General features: G+C 38.5%; 1 protein-coding gene across 3 annotated transcripts in view; it reads left to right on the top strand.

Annotated features, from left to right (window-relative positions):
- LOC143859996 (putative sugar phosphate/phosphate translocator At1g06470) overlaps positions 1 to 20,729 on the top strand; it is a 30,701-nt gene that overhangs the window by 3,288 nt on the left and 6,684 nt on the right. For 2 of the 3 annotated variants that reach the window (XM_077370500.1, XM_077370501.1), the window contains 9 exons: positions 939 to 1,024; positions 1,114 to 1,163; positions 1,992 to 2,059; positions 2,994 to 3,094; positions 3,250 to 3,262; positions 3,508 to 3,692; positions 4,002 to 4,088; positions 8,144 to 8,238; positions 13,928 to 14,092. In XM_077370500.1, the coding sequence (XP_077226615.1) occupies positions 939 to 1,024; positions 1,114 to 1,163; positions 1,992 to 2,059; positions 2,994 to 3,094; positions 3,250 to 3,262; positions 3,508 to 3,692; positions 4,002 to 4,088; positions 8,144 to 8,238; positions 13,928 to 14,051 (809 nt within the window). In that variant the 3' untranslated portion in view covers positions 14,052 to 14,092. Of the gene's footprint in view, positions 1 to 938; positions 1,025 to 1,113; positions 1,164 to 1,991; positions 2,060 to 2,993; positions 3,095 to 3,249; positions 3,263 to 3,507; positions 3,693 to 4,001; positions 4,089 to 8,143; positions 8,239 to 13,927; positions 14,093 to 20,729 lie in introns of those variants that run through there. The other variant, XM_077370502.1, reaches the window with a different exon arrangement.

Genomic DNA, 20,729 nt, shown 5'->3' with positions numbered 1-20,729 from the left:
ATGCATGAGTCAAAATCGTAAGTGTAATAGTGGTATACTATATTAGTAGGTAGTAGTTATATTTATATGAATTGTACGTAAAATATGGTGTATGTATGATATATATAAATATTTATATGAATTACATGTGGTGTTTGTATTATATATATAAATATTTATATGAATTACATGTGGTGTTTGTATTATATATATAAATATTTATATGAATTACATGTGAAATTTGGGATGTAATAAGTTTTCGGACGATGTGCGACAGTGCATGTCACTAGCTGTTTGATGTTTTTAAGCCATTATAGATGCTTGATTTCTTATGCGATGATTTTTGAATGTGTATTTGTGCTTATTCTAACATATCCTGAAGTTTCATCTTTAAATTCTATCATTTGCATATGTTTCCACGTGTTTCCTTGATTTTATAGGATTTCCACCGAAATTTCCAACTGAAACTGAAATGTTTCCATTTCTGTGGCGTCCGAAACCAAAATTTAAAACCTTGGGTGGTCCTATATAGGTCTCATATTGAGAAATCCTGTTTCCAAAGGCTTGACCGACTGTCACTAACTAGAAAGGTGCTTCGTGACACATAGGCACAAGATGGGGTGCTTCCATTTATGGTTATAAATTATTATATACAGTTAAGCATTGAACATATGCAATTATTGCACATGTAAGAGAGAATTCCGTTACAGTGATCATATTCTTCGTATTTTTCTAAAAACTGTATCCTTCCATCGCATCTTTTCTTTTGTCTTTTGAATATAAAACTTGCTGACTAAGAAAAGAATGACACAGATTATATGATTAATGGATAGCAGTCATTGTTGGCAATTAGGTTTCCCTAGTGTTTTGCCCCTTTTTTCTATGCCAAATCCGAGTGCTGCTTATTTCTATTAACTTTTCTAGTAACTAATGGTACAGATGGACTTTGCCTTTGACAGTTGTACCGACGGCTGTTGGAACTGCACTGGATATAAACCTGAGCAATGCCTCGCTTGTTTTCATCTCTGTCACATTTGCCACAATGGTTGGTTTTTTCCTTTCATCCCGGTACTTCTGTTATGATAGTTTGTTTTCTTTTTGAAATGACTTGTCCATTTTGTTGTCCTTTTGCAGTGTAAATCTGCCGCTCCAATATTTCTCCTTTTGTTTGCTTTTGCATTCAAGTAAGTTTCTATGTTTTGCCTTCCACCATATCTGATATGGAAAGTCTCTATGCAAGAAATATCATGTCAAACTGAAGTTTCATTTATTTTTATCCTTTTACTTGTAACTGTTTGGATGCATCTTAGTCTCTTTGAAGCAATTCTTGTAATTCCTTGAATTCTTCTTTTGGTGTTCATAAGTGGCATTTTTGGACTCACCTTATGTGTTATTGATTAATGCTATTTCTTTTCCCATGCAACCATATTAGAGCTTTCTTTGCCATGAGAATGTGTGTCATCTTGATAATGATCATATTATGTTACTACTGTTATCTCTGCGCCAATGGGTTGAAGCCATTTGGATGGAGATATGTTTTCAGGGTACGGAGGGAAGGTTGTCTTGGGCTCTAATCTTCATAGGGCCTGAAAGGAGAGGAGATGGGTTTATCGGATTCCTTTTAGTTACTGATCAATACTTCTCTCCGAATTGTACGTCAGCAACAAAACTGGTTCTGGACATGCCAGATGAATGGTTTAGAGTCTTTAGACCAACAGATGAATGGTTTAGACCATCCAAATATGTTGGCCCTACTTATACCTTTTCTGCTAGTATTTTTCTTTGGAAAAATACGCTTGCACATTATATAATTCCCTCATAAACAGATTGCATGCAATTATCCCATTGTTTTAACGTAATAAATATTACTCTATTTTTGAAAAAAAAAAAAAACTTTGTCCTTTTGTGCATAAATATTGAGATTATGGTGCAGCATATCGTTTATCGGTGATGTTTCTTATTTGACATTATGCTCTATAACAATAATCTAAAATTTCCTTTTATTTTACAAGGTTGGAGAGTCCAAGTTTCAAGCTTTTTGGAATAATATTTGTCATCTCCATTGGAGTCCTACTAACAGGTTTGTAGCTTCATTGGTTGCATCCACTTGCTGTTATTTGGCTATAGGAAGTTTCTCACTTTGAAATTATGGATAAATATTATCATTATTCATGAAGCATGTTTGATATTTCATCTGTAATAATGCTTAGAAGTTTATGATCTATTATTGTTTAGGTTTGGACCCTAACACCTACAAACCCGTGCTTTTATGCCAGCTCACACTAGATTCTTATAAGCGTATGCAAAATCAACACACACACTAATGAATTCAAGGCCCTGGAGTCTTCTTGGATTTTCTTTTTATGTTTCAAACACTTTTCCATGCCAAGGACAAGAGTGTGGCTAACTTGGAAGGTCCCTAAAATGTCCTAACTACTTGAAGCGATGCATTTCCACCTTGATTTTGATTTCAGAGTTTTTATATGGTGCAAGGCCTTACAACAATACGGTAGGGGTACCACCCTTGATATTTGATCCAACAGCAGGTCGCTTTTTGATAAGCTGCTGTTGGATCAAATATCAAGGGTGGTACCTCCACCGTACAAAGGCCTTATTGTTGTAAGGCCTTACACCATATAGTTTCTCTTGATTTCATACCTTTTACCTTTCTATTTAGAATTACCATCCAAAAAAAAAAAAAAACCTTTCTATTTAGAATTTTCTCACTGGCTAGCAGCACACGTCCTCATTGTAATATAACATGGCTTGCACTGCTTCTGAGGATTTCATAGGGATCTCTTTATAAATGGACAAACCAAGAACACATGAAACTACCGAGTTGACTTGAATTGCACTTTCTTCCTCATTCTAATGCTCGTTAGTATACTATTCTTCCACTTATGACCAACCTCCACATTTATTTTCTGGTTTGTTGTGAATAGAAATTCCTTTTTATACTAAAATATGCCTTCTAAATTATGACGTTAATTGACTTGTCCTAATCTCTCTCACAGTTGCAAAGGAGACGGAATTTGAGTTCTGGGGTTTTGTTTTTGTTATGCTGGCTGCTGTTATGTCAGGGTTTCGTTGGTCTATGACTCAGATTCTTTTGCAGGTATAACCGTATAACTATAACTTCCTTTTTCCTTGTCTATTTTAATGGCTCTATTATCAAGATTCATGGGTTAGATAATTTTTTTTGTCTTTACTGGTTTAGAATTTAACATTTCCTTTTGTCTTTGTTCACTTATCTTGGAAATCAACATGAAGAAAGAAGCCTACGGTAAGCATTCAGTTGTATATCATTGCATTCTAATTGGCAAAAGTTTAACATTAAATTTCGAGAGCCACATATGAGAGTGTGCCTGTGCTCACGCATTCATTTGTGGAAATCTTCCATGCTCATTCTCTATTCAGTTTTTACAAGCATATAGGGTGTTTACAGAAACATTAATCTTTATTAAGTTGCAACATAAAAGTTATGCCAAGTCAAGTGTCTGCTATTCATTATTTTTGGGTGTTGTTCAGGTTTAAAGCATCCCATTACTCTGATGAGTTATGTCACCCCTGTGATGGCAGTGGCAACTGCTCTACTGTCTCTTATGTTGGATCCCTGGGACAAATTTAAAAGCAATGTTTACTTTAATAATCCATGGCACATTCTCCGAAGTTGCCTGCTGATGCTTATTGGAGGAGCACTTGCATTTTGTATGGTACGATTTATCAACTTGTTGATTTTAGTTGAAAGACAAATACACAATATGAATATGTCTAACAATTTTTCGCTGTTGTGACTGATGCTACCTTGGTATACCGAGTTCTTTGGGGTGGATGGTTTTTGCTCGACTCTCTAACTTTCCTGGCAACAATGAAACATTTGATAGGCATAATCATATCAAAGGCTGTTCTTTAATTATGAGCGGGTCCCTCGATAGTCAATACCTTTACAAGTGATTATATGTTACAAACTGGTCTAAATTTATCCACTCAAAGAAACATTTGCATTCCTTTTTGTTTTGCAGGTTTTAACCGAATACATTCTTATTTCAGCAACCAGTGCAGTAACGGTAACAATAGCAGGTGTTGTCAAGGAGGCTGTCACTATTTTGGTATGATATGACATTCAGTTATTCTTTGTAACAAGTCATGCGTATAAAGTTTGTTGTCTAGTGTATAGAATGCACTGCCATTTTTATAAATTCCCAAAAAAAATGCTAGGATTTCTTGACTGTGAATGGGGTCCTTTAGTTGAGAAACTGAGATACAATGGTGGTCTTTTGTGCTTATGGAGTTTTTCAGCAAGCAACCAACTTCACTCAAGACTAATAAGGGAACTGTATAATAGGGGTCAGAAATTTGGTCAATATTATGAAGAATAAAGAGAGACTGTCTATACCCATACACAGATAGATGTTTTATTAATAACTCTTTTTCTCTATCATCCCCACTAAAAATTTATTGAAACTTGCATTCATTAGTGGTTCTGCTCAATTTATATATTATTAGGGCAGGCATGAATCACTAAATCACATGCGTATATTTCAGTGGTGATCGATTGCTCATACCGCATGGAGGCCTCAGTGGGCCTGGGGTGTGTTTGGTTTTAAGTACTGTACATCTTTGCTGTTGGCTTTGCCAGTGCAAACTTGTGTAGAGGCAGGTCTTCAAGCCCATTTCTTAACCATTCACCTCAAAATAATCCTATCGTTGACTAATGGGGTAACAGACTTCATTGGTCAAGGGTGGAGTAATTGGAGCCTATGTATTGGGGGTTTTATCCCACTTCTGTGATTCTGTTTTGTATCTTCTGTGCCCAGTTATATATTATCAATAATAAGTAACCATTACTTATATAATCGTTAGATGTCCTGTCATATTTTTCAGACGCCATGCATTCATATGCTGGCTTTCTATAAAAAGGTTCAAATGTGAACGGGATCAGTATAGATACTTCTTTCTTCTTTTTATATCCGTGTGAAGTGTTACTCTCTCTCTCTCTCTACATACTAATACACACACACACACACAATATGTATTGCTTCTGGTACATTCGTGTGTCATTGCATACTTTTGTGCTTTTGATTGTCTTTCTTTGCACTCTGGACAAAACTTCAGGAGACAGAGAAAACGATCATGCAGATTTACATTCAAGGACTAAACTTAGTCCATTGCAAATTTACATAAAAATACATTTGAAAAACCAGTCTGGTCACATAACAAATCCCTACTGCACTAGAATTTGTTTTTAACCTTCCTGGCCTTAGAAGTGTCTCTCTCTGTGTTTGGGAGATCTCGAGATTCTCACTAGCTTCCCAAATTTCTCTTTTTCACTGCCACATCGTATTTGGGACTAGAAAGCCAATTTGTTTTTTAGGACACTGTACTTATTGGCAGCAACTCAGTCTCTAATCAGATTATCACAAGCTGCAGTATAGTATCAGTTTCACACGAAAGACCTCGGGTCACCTTTCCTGGTTTTATGGCGTCTGTCAATCCCATCTCACGACTCAATAGGTGAGCTGGCCGCATTATGAATGTGAAAACCTCACAATGGCAGGATTTTTGTGTTATCTGACAATATTATTTAGCTTTCAATAGCATACCGAACACTCACCTTGCTAGACTTATCTACTCTTGCTCTTCATTTATCAATTTAAGAAGCCCAATGCCATTACTGCTCGCAACAGCCAGTAGATCACCCACCACATTGAAACTATCATTGGTCATGGCCTTCTATATTTTTATTGAATCTCATTGCCACTCTAGTGCTAGCTTAGGCTGTTTCCACTTCCATATTCTTTCATATGCTTTTTCCATGGATGTGAAATATGTATGTGGATCTATGTTTTTGATAGTGGACTCGTAGTATTTTGGACCTTAATTGATTCTGTTGTAAAAATATATATTTGCATGTGTCGTTATCCATGCAGTTTTTAACACACATTTATGGCCATATCCCCACATCTTACCCTGATATTTGTGCTTGTAGTGTTCTATTTATTACACACCCTTACTCTCGTACAGCTCAAGTCCAGTCACCGGCTTCTGTCATTTTCTTAGCTCTTCTCTCAGTGCATGGCAAACCCAAAAGGAACCCATGTTGGCCATTTCAAATATGATCTAAGTGGCTGATCAGTGTCATTGACATGCAATGGTATTCTGTGATATTCCCATCTGGATCTATGAGTCTAAGGTTGCATTCAGCGAATTCTCATTTGGACAAGAGTCATTACCCCTGATTATATGGGTCTTAGGACTATATGGGTCTAAGATTGCATTCACTTCGATTTTTCATGTGGACAATAATCATTCCAAAGTTGCCATTAAAAAAAAAATCATTCCAAAGTTTCCTCTCACTTCATCAAAGGGATAGTCCAATTGAGAAGTTCCTTTGATAAGCTGCAGGTGGGATTACCGTGGCCACTCATAGCCTATTTTGGGTTGGAAACTTGATTCTAGTTTGAGGGGTGTGGACTTCTTATTGTTTATGTTCCTCATTAGCGTTCTTTTATATTTTTTTATTCTTTATTCCCATTTTCTCTTTATAAACTAATTGCTCTAAAGTTCTTTTTTTTGTTGTTGTAAAATTTAGTTTTTTTATGTAATTCATTGACTGCAGGTGGTACTAAAAAATGTTGGAGATTGAAGCATAATTTCTTATCCCTAATCTCCTTAGTCTCGATATTTCCATCTGTCAGCCCATGTCTCTCTTGGCATAACATTTGCCTAGTTTTGTTTATCCATTATTAATTGGGTTTTGCTAACGAGTGCTGTAAGCACTTGTTAAAGCATCATTTGATTACCTTGGGATCTTGAATTTACGCATACTTTTAGGAAAAAAATCTCAAAACATGTGTAAAAGTCTAAAAGTATGTGTAAATTCAAGTTCCCTAGGGCAATAAAATGAGCTTAACAAGTGCCCTAAGGCCTAAGGGCACTCGTTAGCAAAACCCTTATTAATTTTCATCATCATACAATGAAGCACAATTTTTTATTTTCTAAGCTCTTTAATCTCAGCAGTTCCATTTGTCAACCCAATGTCTCTCTTGTCATAACATTTACGTAGTTTTATTTGTGAAATATTGATGTTCCTTCAGAATTTATTTGTTGACACTAAAAATTGTGACAGCCCCTGCGATGTTTGTTAAGGGTTGTTGCTTTCCATATTTGCAAGTTTTAAATAGAGATGGCTTGGACTGAATGAGAGTCTGACTTTGAGTCAACTTGAAAATGTTGATTTTATTTTATTTTAGTTTGAAAAGCTAATCTGTTTTCTTGGATTTATTTTATTTTATTTTTGAATTTCTTCTGTGTTAACTTACCAACTTCTCCAAAAGGTTAAGCTGTTGGAGAAAGGCGTTATTTATCTTTTATTCTTTTACACTCCCCAGTACGTGTGGCCCACTTGGCAAACACGTGGCACACATGTGGTCCCACTTTGGCCCAACCATCGCATGTGGATTTTTTGCTATCCGGGATGTTTGAAGTCGAGACCTTTGGCTCTGATACCATGTTAACTTACCAACTTCTCCAAAAGCTTAAGCTGTTGGAGAAAGGCGTTATTTATCTTTTGTACTTTAACATTCTGTATTCATTGAGTTGTTCAAGTTTCAGGTTTAAAAAGGTAAGCTACTCTTTTAACTCGGGCTGGATCTGATTTGACTTGAAAAGTGTTCCGTGCACTAGATTGAGTTTTTACACAGCATACGATCTTTGTTATTATAAAAGTAGAATTTGTTTTTTTTTTCAAATATGAATTTTCATATGATCTTTATTATTATAATCAGTAGAATTTTCTTTTGTCAAATATGAATTCTCTACACATTTGCCTTGAACAGTGTGTTTGGTTATGTATGAAATTAATGTTCATTTCTTTTTTTTAACTGTTCAGTATAGGATTTTATGTTGGTTACATACTACTTTTAGTTTTAGCTATCTTTCCCTTTCTTTTCTACTCGTCAGGTTCAGCTTGATAATTTGGTAGATTACTGAACTACTTTTAGTTTTAGCTATCTTTCTGTTTCTTTTCTACTCGTCAAGTTCAGCTTGATAATTTGGTAGATTACTGAAGCCTACACTGGTTCCCTTACTATTTACTTACCGAGCTTTATTTCAAATGGAATTTAGAATTGCACATCATAACTCTGTAATCTTGAAATGCTAGGTTGCAGTGTTTTACTTCCACGATCAGTTTACCTTGTTGAAGGGGATTGGGCTCATCATAATAATGGTTGGTGTGAGTTTGTTCAACTGGTACAAGTACGTCATCCATCCTTTCATGTGCATATTTTCTAGAAAGCAATTTCTTGTAGTTGTTACAGATTATTATTTGTTGTCTTTGATTTGGAGTTAATCATAAAGTATATCTGTTGGTTAAAGCCTGGGAAGTTATTTGTCTAGGAAATTTTGTCCTGGGGATCTGCATCTTACCATGCAACCGGTTTAGGAATATATGTTTGATTAAAAGCATCTACTAAGGTAGTACCGAGCATACTGTTTCAAGTCGTGTGGTGGAACTGTGTACGAGTTTTGGTGAATATGTTGAAATTGAGTGTACCTGTTCGTGAGTAATTTGATATAAACAATTTATAATGGAGTGTATAGATATCTAATTTCAGCGTAATGATGAAATTTATCATCTTGAATTAACTAGATAAAAGCCATTTATACTGCATCACACAGATTTGCTTTATTTTTAAATTTAAATGCTCCAAAGTTTTTTTTTTTGTAGGAGAATAGTGTATTATGTTTTGTAAAATTTCTTTCATTATGCATTTACCTGAACATGTTTTGCTATTGGAATCTTTTAAATGCTATGCTGATTATGATTATCACATTTCATGGATATCTATTTTTCAAATTTAAACATATGAAACTGAAGGCAGAAGTCTTTACTACACTGATTATGATTTTCACATTAATATCTATTTTTCAAATTTAAACTTCTGAAGCTGAAGATAGAAGTCTTGATGGCCCTGTTGGAATCTTTTAAATGCTACACTGATTATGATGACTACATCGATACCTATTTTTCAAATTTAAACTTCTGAAGCTGAATATAGAAGTCTTGATGGCCCTGTTGGAATCTTTTAAATGCTACACTGATTATGATGACCACATGGATATCTATTTTTCAAATTTAAACTTCTGAAGCTGAAGATAGAAGTCTTGAAGGGCGATTGGGGAGGTTTCATGATCACTGGTTGACCGGTTGGGCCAACCATGGTTGCAAAACGGGTGCAAGCAGATGCAATGTTCATCACAGTCGTGACTTGTGTGGCGAGAAGAACCACCAAGGCAGACATATTGTGAAGATGACTCACCCATGAGGAGTTAAGAGGTAACATAGGTGCAGCTCACTGAAGTCAGGAAAGGGAGTTTTTACGGTCGTGGAGGCTCAGACGCGGCACCAAGATCTAGAGCTGGACTATTTGATCGGAATTTCTTAGGGACAATGCTTGCTCAGTGGCCTCATGCTTACGAAATGGAAGTTTGGGTGAACAAGGTAGGTGGAGTGAAGGTCGTTTTTTTTTTGTCAGACTCAGACTACATCTGGGCAGTTTCCTCTCCGTCTTGGATATCAGGTCATTGTCCCTTCACAAGCCTCTTCCGCTCATCCCGTCAATTAATGATTCGATTCACAAATGCCTTGTCTATATTGTCATCCATGATAGAGATACCTAAAGATAACCCAGATAGCACCTCTATTATTTAACCACTCCCTTGGTTTATCAGGAACAATGAATGAAAAGACAGTGAAATTGGGAGAAGCTTGCAAATGATCCCATTTTGCGCCCCCGTGCCCTCTCATGTAGCGATATAGGATGCAAAAAAGAAAGAGAAGGATGGGCTTTCTCTCAGCTTTGGCATAGTGGGCCTCCCCGTAGGAGTCTCGCAAGCTATTAGCTCAGTGTAGAGCGCTCCCCTAATAAATTTGTCAATGTGCCTGGCCTTTGAGGGCTCTTAGTCAGATAAATAGTTCAATTTGCTCTCTTCATTCTCATGATGTATGGATTGAGGTGAGGGATGTTCCTCTCCATGCATGGATCGTAAACACATTCTTCAAGATGGTGGAAAGCTATTGGGAAGGTTGTGTTGCTGGACAGGTCTTACTAGTTTGGCTTTGGGAGTGGTGGTTATGCTCTCCAAATCACCGGAAGCAGCCATGGCCTCCATTCATTGAAATTAGAGGTGGATTCCTCTCTGGCTAGGGATAGAGTGGGGAAGATTATCGGTAGGATCGGCATGTTGGACAGTAAGGAAGAGGAGAACCCTTTTGATAATGGTGTGTTGTTTGAAAGAGGCCTCAAGGAAGAGTTCAATACAATCATTCCTCAGGAAGAAGTAAGGTGGCACCAGAGATGAAGGTCTAATTGGCTGAAGGAGGGAGACTAGAACATAACTTGTTTCGATGAGTCTCTTTGCATGTTTGAAGGACCCTCTTATGCTAGATGGAATAGAGTTTGACGTTCTTGATCCCGGTGTCTATGACGGATTGGAGGCCCCGTGTGGGGAGGAGGAATTGAAGAAGGTTTTCTTCTCGATGAAGGTTAACAAGGCCCCTGGGCCTGGCGGTTTCTTTTTGGATTTTTTCTAAGAGTGCTTGGAGACCATTAAAGGGGATGTTGTGGCTTTGTTTGTGGAATTCTTCAACAGCCTTAGTCTAGACAGGAGCATAGGTGACACTTTTATCGTGCTCATCCCCAAGCGGGATGGAGCCGAGAGCTTGTGATATCAAGTCAATCACCTTGGTGGGTAGCGTCTACGAAATCTTGTGGTGAAGATTCTTGTTGATTGTCCCAGAGGAGTGATGGAGAGCTTGATCTCTAAGTCTCATATCGCATCTATCCACGAGGCGGAAAATCTCGATGGCACTATCAATTCTAACTACTATGTGGCCTGCTGTCACATGATTTGTTGGAGCAATATCATGTAAGCTTGATATGGAGAAAGCTTATGACAAGGTAGAGTGGAGCTTCTTAGATCATCTTTTAGAGAGGATGAGATTCAGGAGTAGTTGGAGGGAATGCGAGGCCCACTTGCATTTTGGGATGCAGGGAGGTGGTGATTCTGAAATTCTACCTGGGATTTCTTTTTGTATTGGTTGCATGTAGAAGGGCCTGTTGCGTCCTGTGATTGAGAGGGTGGAAATAACTCTTTCTCCTAATAAGAAAGGCTTGCCATATTTAGCTGGCAGGATCACACTCAGCAAAGTGTTTTTTTGGATAATCTTCCAATTTACTTCATTCCTCTCTTTTGATGCCCAATCAATATTATTGATATACCAGAGCGGCTTTAGAAGAACTTCATGTGGAATGGAAATGATAGAAGTAGGAAATACCACCCAATTAGGTAGGAGTATGTTAGTCAGCCTAAAGCCGAGGGAGACCTCAACATCCACAAACTTTGAAGGCTGAACGAGGTAGTATTGGGTAAGTGGTTATGGTGCTTCGGATAGGGGTGGGGCCATTTGTGCTGGGCAGTGATCACTGTGAAATACATGAGTCTAGTTTTGGAGGTGGAACTCTGAGAAGAGTTCAAATGGGAGGAGGTGTTGTGGGTGGGTGGGTGCGGGGTGGCGTGGGTTTTGTGTGTGTGTGTGTGGGGGGGGGGGGGGGGGGGGGGGTGGACTCGGGTACTCGGATTTAATTCTAGCATGATATCTGGAGCGGTGACCGACTATTAAAGAATGCCTTCCCCAGTGACTCCGATGGAGGGGCTACTGTTGGTGAGTCCATTCACTAGGAGGGCAAGGTGGAGTGGAAGCTGAAGTTTTACCAGAACTTCGATAGGGAGATTGACACAACGGTCTATTTCATGGTGAGTTTGTATTTGTAGTCAACTTTCATGAGGAGACTGGTTGAGGATTGGAGAATTGGATGAAGAGCTCTCATAGAAGATTCTCAGTTCATTCTTTCCATAGTTAGTTGTTCCCACCGTTGATACGCTCTCATTCTAGAAGGGTGAAGGTTTCTCCTCTGCCTTGTTATATTTGTATCTTTTGTTGGACCACTTGCCTTGATAAGATTTTGACTGTGGGCCATCTGCGCCATATGTGTTATTTTGTTGAGGAGATTGTTGATTACCTCTTTATCTACAACAGCTTTGACAAGGAGATTCATCCATTCATCTTTGGTCTATTTGGTTTAGTGTGGGCTATCTAGCAACAGAGACGATTTGTTCGAGGCATGGGATTTCACCCCTCGGAAGGATGACGGAGAATGCTCTGGATCCTATTGCTCTCCATAGAGTTGTGGCTTGTTTGAAAGTAGAGAAATCATAGTATTTTTAAGGGGTCCAGCAAAGGCGTGTGCAACATCCAACAGCATATCTTCTCCACTGGTCCGTTGGTCCGCGGTTCTTCCCAATTTCAGAGGTATATCTGAGTCGCCCATTCACTATTCGTGGGATGTGATCCAGATGAGTGCGGCCCAAGTTGATTGTCCAGCCCCTTGGTGGCCCTTGGTGGTCTTCTCTATCTTCCTAGGTTTGTGAAGCATAATTTTGAGAGTTCTAACTTAATGAACTCAGGAGGACCTTCTAGAATTGGTGGCCTTGTATGTGGTGAGATAGCTTTGTCCCGTGGGCATTTTTGGGTCCAATTGGTGAGCATGACTCTAACAAGGTAGAAGTTCGTGCATGAATAATATTCAGTTCTTCGACGCCTCCCTTCTTGATTGGCTTGTGGTGGAGGGAGATTCTATGAATATTATCTGTTGGGTTATGCCTGACAGTGGATATCCAGGGAGATTTGCAGATGCAAATGAGGAGGTTTTGGACATGGTGGAGGGGCATGGAACTTTGTTCCAGGATGTCCTCTGCTCCGCCAATGGTGAGGTGGATGCCCTCGCACATGGTGGTGTCTCTAGAGCTTCTCTAGAGCCCTTTGATCATTTTCCTCCTTGAGGTAAATTTTTTTGGTTTCATTTGTTTGTAGCCCTTGACCGGCTTGGTCATGTGGCCTTGTATTATTTCTTAATTCTTACTGTTAATCAATAAAGTTCTACCATTTAAAAAAATGACTCTTAGCTCTTTATGTTACATTTCACCTCAATTTCTCTTCGATAACAGCTAATATGCATTTCTGCCATGTAAACTTGATCCCTTTATATCCTTTAAAAAAAAACTCGATCCTACCATTAAAAAAATGATCCTTTTATGAGTTCTACTTTTAAATTTACTCTTTACTTTTGAAGCACACATTCATTTTACAAATCACTGTGTAAAGTCCTGCAATTTACAGGAGCACAAAGGGCTTTAATAGGGGTTGAATTTTGATCTACCATTTGATTGCATGGTCTATGTAACTCAACACTAAGATGGAGATTTTACATTTAGTGTTATTTAGTTTTCTCTGTATGTGTTGATTTTATAAAATTCATCTTCTTTGCTTTTGTACCCAAGATTTTTATACTAGTCAATCTGAAATTCTGAAGAAAATGAAATATTTTAATGATTTTTTACCACATGTTCTTATGTTGTTACCCATGGTTAGTATGACGGTCAAATCCGGATGAATTTATTGATGGGGTACAGAGAAGTGTAAAAATGGACAGCAAAAAGGAAACAGTTTAAACAATGTTGTGAATTACATAATCACAGTAATCATTTATTGGGGAAATTGATTTCCATATTTTTGAATGGTTTCGACCCTTATTTGCTAGCATTCTTCATTAAAATTACCCTAGATGGGGTACAGAGAAGTGTAAAAATGGGCAGGAGAAACGAAACAGTTTAAAAAATGTAGTGATTGCATAACCACAGTAATCATTTATTGGGGAAGTTGATTGCCATATTTTTAAATTGATTGCCATATTTTTCGTTTGTTTGGATCCTTATTTGCTAACACTCGGTGAAAATTTTGTCCATCCATACTGAGCTTTTTGGGCCCAAATTCTAATTTGATCAAATTGTCTAACATCTCTATCTGACGTATAATCATTTTTAGATACCAAAAGCTACAGGAGGGCCAGACACGTGAAAATGATGAAGAAACCGGGTCACTCCTAGCCAATGGAGCTGCAAAATATGTAATCCTAGATAATATGGATGATCAGGTCGATGATGCGTGACAGCTTACAGGATCACATCAACTGCGATATGCAACTGAAAGGTAATTACTTATGAGATAATTAAATTAACATTCTAATGATTTGGTTATTCTGTGATTATAAGTTCCAACTTTTCATCATACCCATTTTTATGGCCGAAACTGCATGCTAAATTGTACTTCCAATTAACTGTTATCATTTCTAGATTTTTTTTTGAATGGTAAGATATTTATTACACTAATTATCATTTCTAGATAGTGCCAATCAAGTCCATGAAAACCAGGAAGATGTTATCCCTACCAGGGTTCCAATGACTAGTTATTAAGGAAAACTTTACAAAGCTTATTAAATTGAATGAAGGAATGGAACGAACGATCAATGAGTAGAAGAATAGTTTATTAGAGACTTTTACTAAGGGAAACTTTACAAGCCTAACTGTATGGTTCAGAGCTTGGTCTTGAGTATCTTTACACTAGGAGACTTGTGCCGGTTGATCAGGTATCATGTAGAATCTCACAAAGCCTTTAAAATATTCTAACTATATCATTACAAACCTCCCTGCTTGTTTATATCATGTAGGCAGAATCACCCTATTTATTTTTATTTTATGTCTGTAAAAAATACCTGCCACAGTGGCAAAGAGGATTGAATTGTTGCAAAGGAACTTTCTATGGGAAGCTGACGAGGAAAAGAAAAAAGCTCAAGCATCTCATGAAATGGCAGGAGGCTTAGGTATTGGGGAAATTGTTATATGGGGAGGAGAAAATGTCTTATGACATAAGATCATTTGGGACGAACCACTGGAGACAAGGTTTTCGGTAGATCTTTGGATAGGTGAGTCTTTTCAGTGCTATGAATTTTTGAACCTGTACCGGTTAGCGGCAATAGAGAGGCTAGAGTCTGTGATTGTATGGTTTGAGAGGAAGCGGGGTGACTTGGGACATTAGACTTAGGTGAAACCTTAAAAGGGTGCGTTTGGATTGCTGGAATGGGAAACAAGAATTGGTGTCCTATTCCAATTCATCCCATTCCGGTGTTGGGAATGTTTTCCTAATGGGAATGGAGGGCGGCGATAAATCCGGGGCGGAAATAAGACAGGAATTTTTGGCGCTTTTTGATACCCGACTAGAGAGGTGGTATTCTGATTCCAAGAATCAGACTAAAAAGACGTCGTGTACATCTCCTACTCATGAACTTGAAGAAAGTGAAAAAAAAAAAGACGAGAAAAGAAAAAAACCTCCTGCCCTTTTCTTTTCTTTTCTCCTCCTCCTCCTCCCCCTCCCCCTTCTCTGCCTCCTCCTCCTCCTCCTATATTTACTCTCCTTATCTCTGGCTCTGGTCTTCGATTAAATACTTATTCATTTTTTTGGCCTCCTGGACGTCATCTACACTGGAGGAAGGATGGCCCCTGTCCTCCACTATTTTCTGAAAGAAGGGCAGAACATCAAAAAAGTCTGAGATCCATAAAAACTGCTTTGCGAAACTGAAATTATGGTTTACTTATTAGGGAAAACTCCTCATTTCTTGATTAGGGATTTACTGGTTAGGGAAGACTCCTCATACAGAATCCAGTATGGCAAAGGATTATTTTATGGAAACTGCTTTGCAAAAGTGAAATCCATGCATTCTCCTTCAAAATTAGTTTTTCCCTTGGAAACCTATACATGGGAAAACCATATCATCTTCTCCTTGTCTCCCTCTCAGGACCACTATCCTATGCCCACCATCTGTTCTGCAAAATTCAACACCCAAACATCTTCGCCTGTATTACAATGATAGGAGGCTATGTGAATACACGATGCAGCTAGCTTTTTACCTTTTCATGTCAAGCCAGCGGTCCATTGCAAGGGTTGCCCAGGTGATTGTCATGATACTAGCCACAATGCATTGCCTTCAGTCCTCATTTAGAGCTTTGCCATGTGGAATTTCATAGAAGTTCAAAACCATACAGTTTAGAATCTAAAAATATTAGAAGGATCAAATTAGAGCCATGTACCATGTGGAAACTGCTTTGCTACCCATATGGAAATTGCTTTGCTTTTTATGAGTACAAGCTCATGGCCCTAATTACTTGAGTAGGCTCTCCTTAAATTGTTTGGTGGTTAATCCGGCAGGGCAAAATTTCCTGTCATGGCATGGCCTGAGTCTAGACTGGGTTCTTTGTTCGCTACTGGAATAAGTTCTGTCTTGGCATACATTAGTAGAAATACTTACAATCAAAACTCTAAAGTTGGTCAAGGAACAAGGCTCAAAGGTATGAATGCAACTTGGGTCGGGCTCAACCCAAACCCGACGAGTTGAACTCGATTTCAGCTTGAGTTGGGTTACAATTGGTTAAGTTTATCTTTTCTTGTGCTGAGCTTAGGACTTCGGCTTTGGGATAATATAAAAAATTATTAAAAATTTGATTCTTTTCCAATGTTGATCTGGATGGCACCAAACGACAGAATCAGAATCACTACCGATTCCCTTGATGAATTCCAGTGTTTACCCAAACACTAGAATCAGAATCAGCATTCCCTTTACAAGAGGAATTGGAATGGGTATGGAATGTGTTGTTGATTCCGATTCTTGTTTCCGGCAATCCAAACGCACCCTAAAGAAAGTGGGATTGATTGTTTCTCTTCCTTGCTTGGCCTTCTTTTCTCAACTTAGTGTGCCCCTACCTTACCTAGAGTCTGGACCCCAGATGTTCAAGGTTCTATTTTCTCTTTCTATTTGATCTTTCTTCCACAAGCTAAACTCATAGGCTAGAGAAGGATCCTGCAGTACAAAAGCTTGGAAATTCATTGTCAAGGGTAGTGGCTTTCACTAGAACAGCAATGGAAAAGAATATTAATACATGCTATCGTCTTAAAAGGAGAAAATTTCAGATTGTGAGTCGATGCATGCTTTGTATGGGGAATGAGGAGACCTTAGATCATTTATTGGTTCAGTGCCCTTTTTATGGTAGAATATTTTTAAAGGTTTTGGACTATCTTGGGTGCTGTAAGTTTCTATTAGGAAGGTATTGTCAGTTTGGATTGGGGGACCATTCAATGAAATGGGGTAGACTTGGTGGAATTTACTACTGCTTACCTTAATTTGGCATATATAGAAGGAGATAAATATTATAATCTTCAAATATATATATATATATACACACACACACACACACACACACACACACACACTAGTAAAAAACCTTGTGCGATGCACGGGGTGACAAAGAACTGTACGGACCACATCATAGGTTGATCCAAACCGTCCATGTGATGGAACACAACATCAATAGGTTGTGCCCGTAAAATCATTTCCATAGGCTGATCCTAGCCCTCCAATCTATAGAGGTTTCCATAATAAAAAAAGCATAGAGGAGGGGGGTAGGATTGAAATTATGTGGCTTTAATGGGTGCCTTTGTTAAAAAGCATAAAGGAGGGGGTAGGATTGAAAATATGTGGGTTGAATGGGTGCCTTTGTTAAAAAAAGTCAAAAAAAGTGATGTGTAATTCTCATAGAATTTTGGGAGAAATTCAAATAATTCTCTCCTTTTCTCTTCTGCTATATAGTATACTAGTAAAAAACCCGTGCGATGCACGGGCCGACAAAGAACGGTATGGACCACGTCATAGGTTGATCCAAACCGTCCATGTGATGGAACACAACATAAATAGGTTGTGCTCCAAAAATCATTTCCATAGGCTGATCCTAGCCCTCCAATCTATAGATGTTTCCATAATTCCTCTTATCTTAAATCGGATGGTTAAGATCACCCTATAGTTTTTTAATTAAAAAACCATAAAGGAGGGGGGTAAGATCGAAATTATACGGCTTTAATGGGTGCCTTTGTTAAAAGCATAAAGGAGGGGTAGGATTGAAATTATATGATTCAATGGGTGCCTTTGTTAAAAGCATAAAGGAGGGGGGGTAGGATTGAAATTATATGAGTTGAATGGGTTCATTTGTTCAAAAAAGTCAAAAAATGTGAGGTGTAATTCTCACGTAATTTTCAAAAAAATCGAAAAAACTCTCCTCTTTTCATCCCAGCTTATTGTATTAGATATGAGGAAATTGTTTGTGAGCAACTGCTCAGATAAGCTCGGAGGGGGGGGGGGGGGGGCGGAGAGGCACATTTTGGGGGATCCAAAGCATTCATTTGGAAGGCCCTTCCATGGATAGGGTATGTACCAAAAATCAGCCCTATAAGGTCATCCTAACTCTACCATTTGTGGAGGGAAAAATGGGCAGAAACATGGACACACAGTGTCTGCCCATTTCCCCCTCCACCTTTGATTGGGTTAGAATGATCATATTGATCTGATTTTTGGTACACACCCTATCCATGGAAGGGCCTTCCAAATGAATGCTTTGGATTCCCAAAAAATGTGCCCCCCCCCCTATGGTTTGTGAGCTCTGCTTCAACCCACATATTTTTAACAAAGGCACCCATTCAACCCACATATTTTCAATCCTACCCCCTCCTTTATGCTTTTTAACAAAGGCACCCATTAAAGCCACATAATTTCAATCCTGCCCCCCTCCTCTATGCTTTTTTAATTATGGAAACCTCTATAGATTGGAGGGCTAGGATCAGCCTATGGAAATGATTTTACGGGCACAACCTATTGATGTTGTGTTCCATCACATGGACGGTTTGGATCAACCTATGATGTGGTCCGTACAGTTCTTTGTCGGCCCGTGCATCGCACGGGGGTTTTTACTAGTGTGTGTGTGTGTGTGTGTGTGTGTGTGTGTGTGTGTATATATATATATATATATATATATATATATATATATATATAGAGAGAGAGAGAGAGAGAGAGAGAGAGAGAGGAAAGTGTTTCTAGTCCGGCCGACTAGAGATCATTCTCTAGTCCACCACCAAAAACACATGAGTCCCACCTTATTTGGGTGATGCAAAGCATTCATTTAATGGGCCCTGACATAGAGACGGTGTCCACAAGAAATTAGCTTCATAGGATCATCCCAACCCTATGATTTGTGGAGCTTAAAATGGACGGCTATAAACCGCCACAAATCTGTCCATTTTTTAACTCCACAAATCGAAGGGTTAAGAAGATCCTATGAAGCTGAATTTTTGTGGACATCCTATCTATGATGAGGCCTATCAAATGAATGCTTTAGATCACCACAAAATATGTGGGACTCATGTGTTTTTGGTGGTGGACTAGAGAATGATCTCTAGTCGGCCGGACTAGAAACACTTTCCTCACACACACACGCACACACACACACACACACATGAGAGAACGGTTTCTACACACGTGTGTAGATAAGTTATCTACACACTAGCTTAAAATACAGTGGAGGCCCACATTGTTTGGGTGATCCAAACCATTCATTTGATTGGCCCTCACATAGATAGGGTGTCCACAAAAAATCAGCTCCATAGGATCATCCTAACCCTTCGAACCGTGGAGGCAGAAAATGGACAAATTTGTGAAGGTTTATACACGTCCATTTTACCTCCACAAATCGTAGGGTTGGGATGATCCTATGGAGCTGATTTTTTGTGGTCTACCTATCTATGTGAGGGCCAATCAAATGAATGGTTTGGATCACCCAAACAATATGCCCTCCCCTGTATTTTAAGCTAGTGTGTAGATAACTTATCTACACGTGTGTAGAAACCATTTTCTATATATATATATGAGGAAACTGTTGGTGAGCTTAAGCGCACCAAACTTATGGTGCGCTTAAGCTCCCCAATCACATGGGGGCCCACTTTTCTGTGGTGATCCAAACCATTCATTTGCAGGGCCTTATGATAGATAGGGGGTGTACCAAAAATCAGCTCCATAGGATCATCCTAACCCCTCCATTTGTGGAGGACAAAAAATGGGCAGATTTGTGTCTGTCCATTTTTGTCCTTCACAAATGGAGGGGTTAGGATGATCCTATGGAGCTGATTTTTGGTACACCCCCCATCTATGTAAGGGACTTTCAAATGAATGCTTTGGATCATCCTAACAAAGTGGGCCCCCATGTGATTGGTGCTTAAGCTCACCATAAGTTTGGTGAGCTTAAGCGCACCAACAGTTTCCTCTATATATATATATATATATATATATATATATATATATATATATATGAGAAAACGGTTCAGTTATCTACACACTAGCTTAAAATACAGTGGGGGCCACATTATTAGGGTGATCCAAACCATTCATTTTTAAGGCCCTCACATAGATAGGGTGTCCATAAAAAATCAGATCCATATGATCATCCCAACCATTCGAACTGTGGAGGCAAAAAATGGACTAATTTGTGAAGGTTTAAAGACATCCATTTTACCTCCACAAATCGTAGGGTTGGGATGATCCTATGGATCTGATTTTTTGTAGACACCCTATCTATGTGAGGTTCTTTAAAATGGATGGCTTGGATCACCCAAACAATGTGGGCCACCACTGTATTTTAAGCTAGTGTGTAGAGAACTCTCTACACATATGTGTAGGAACCGTTTTCTCTCTCTCTCTCTCTCTCTCTCTCTCTCTCTATATATATATATATATATATATATATATATATATATATATATATAACACCCTATCTATGTGAGGTTCTAGGAATGAATGGGTTGGATGAGTCAAACAACATGGGAAATGGTGTATTTATAGTGGCTTGCTCAGATAAGCTATCCGAGCGATACCTTAGAAACCTCGCCCCCATATATATATATATATGGGGGCGAGGTT

This window comes from Tasmannia lanceolata, unplaced genomic scaffold (genome assembly GCF_043159265.1).
Source record: "Tasmannia lanceolata isolate RefF3 unplaced genomic scaffold, GAP_Taslan_0.1 ptg000037l, whole genome shotgun sequence".
Lineage (NCBI taxonomy): Eukaryota > Viridiplantae > Streptophyta > Magnoliopsida > Canellales > Winteraceae > Tasmannia > Tasmannia lanceolata.
The sequence above is the reverse complement of the archived record's forward strand: the minus strand, read 5'-3'. Positions and strand labels throughout refer to the sequence as shown.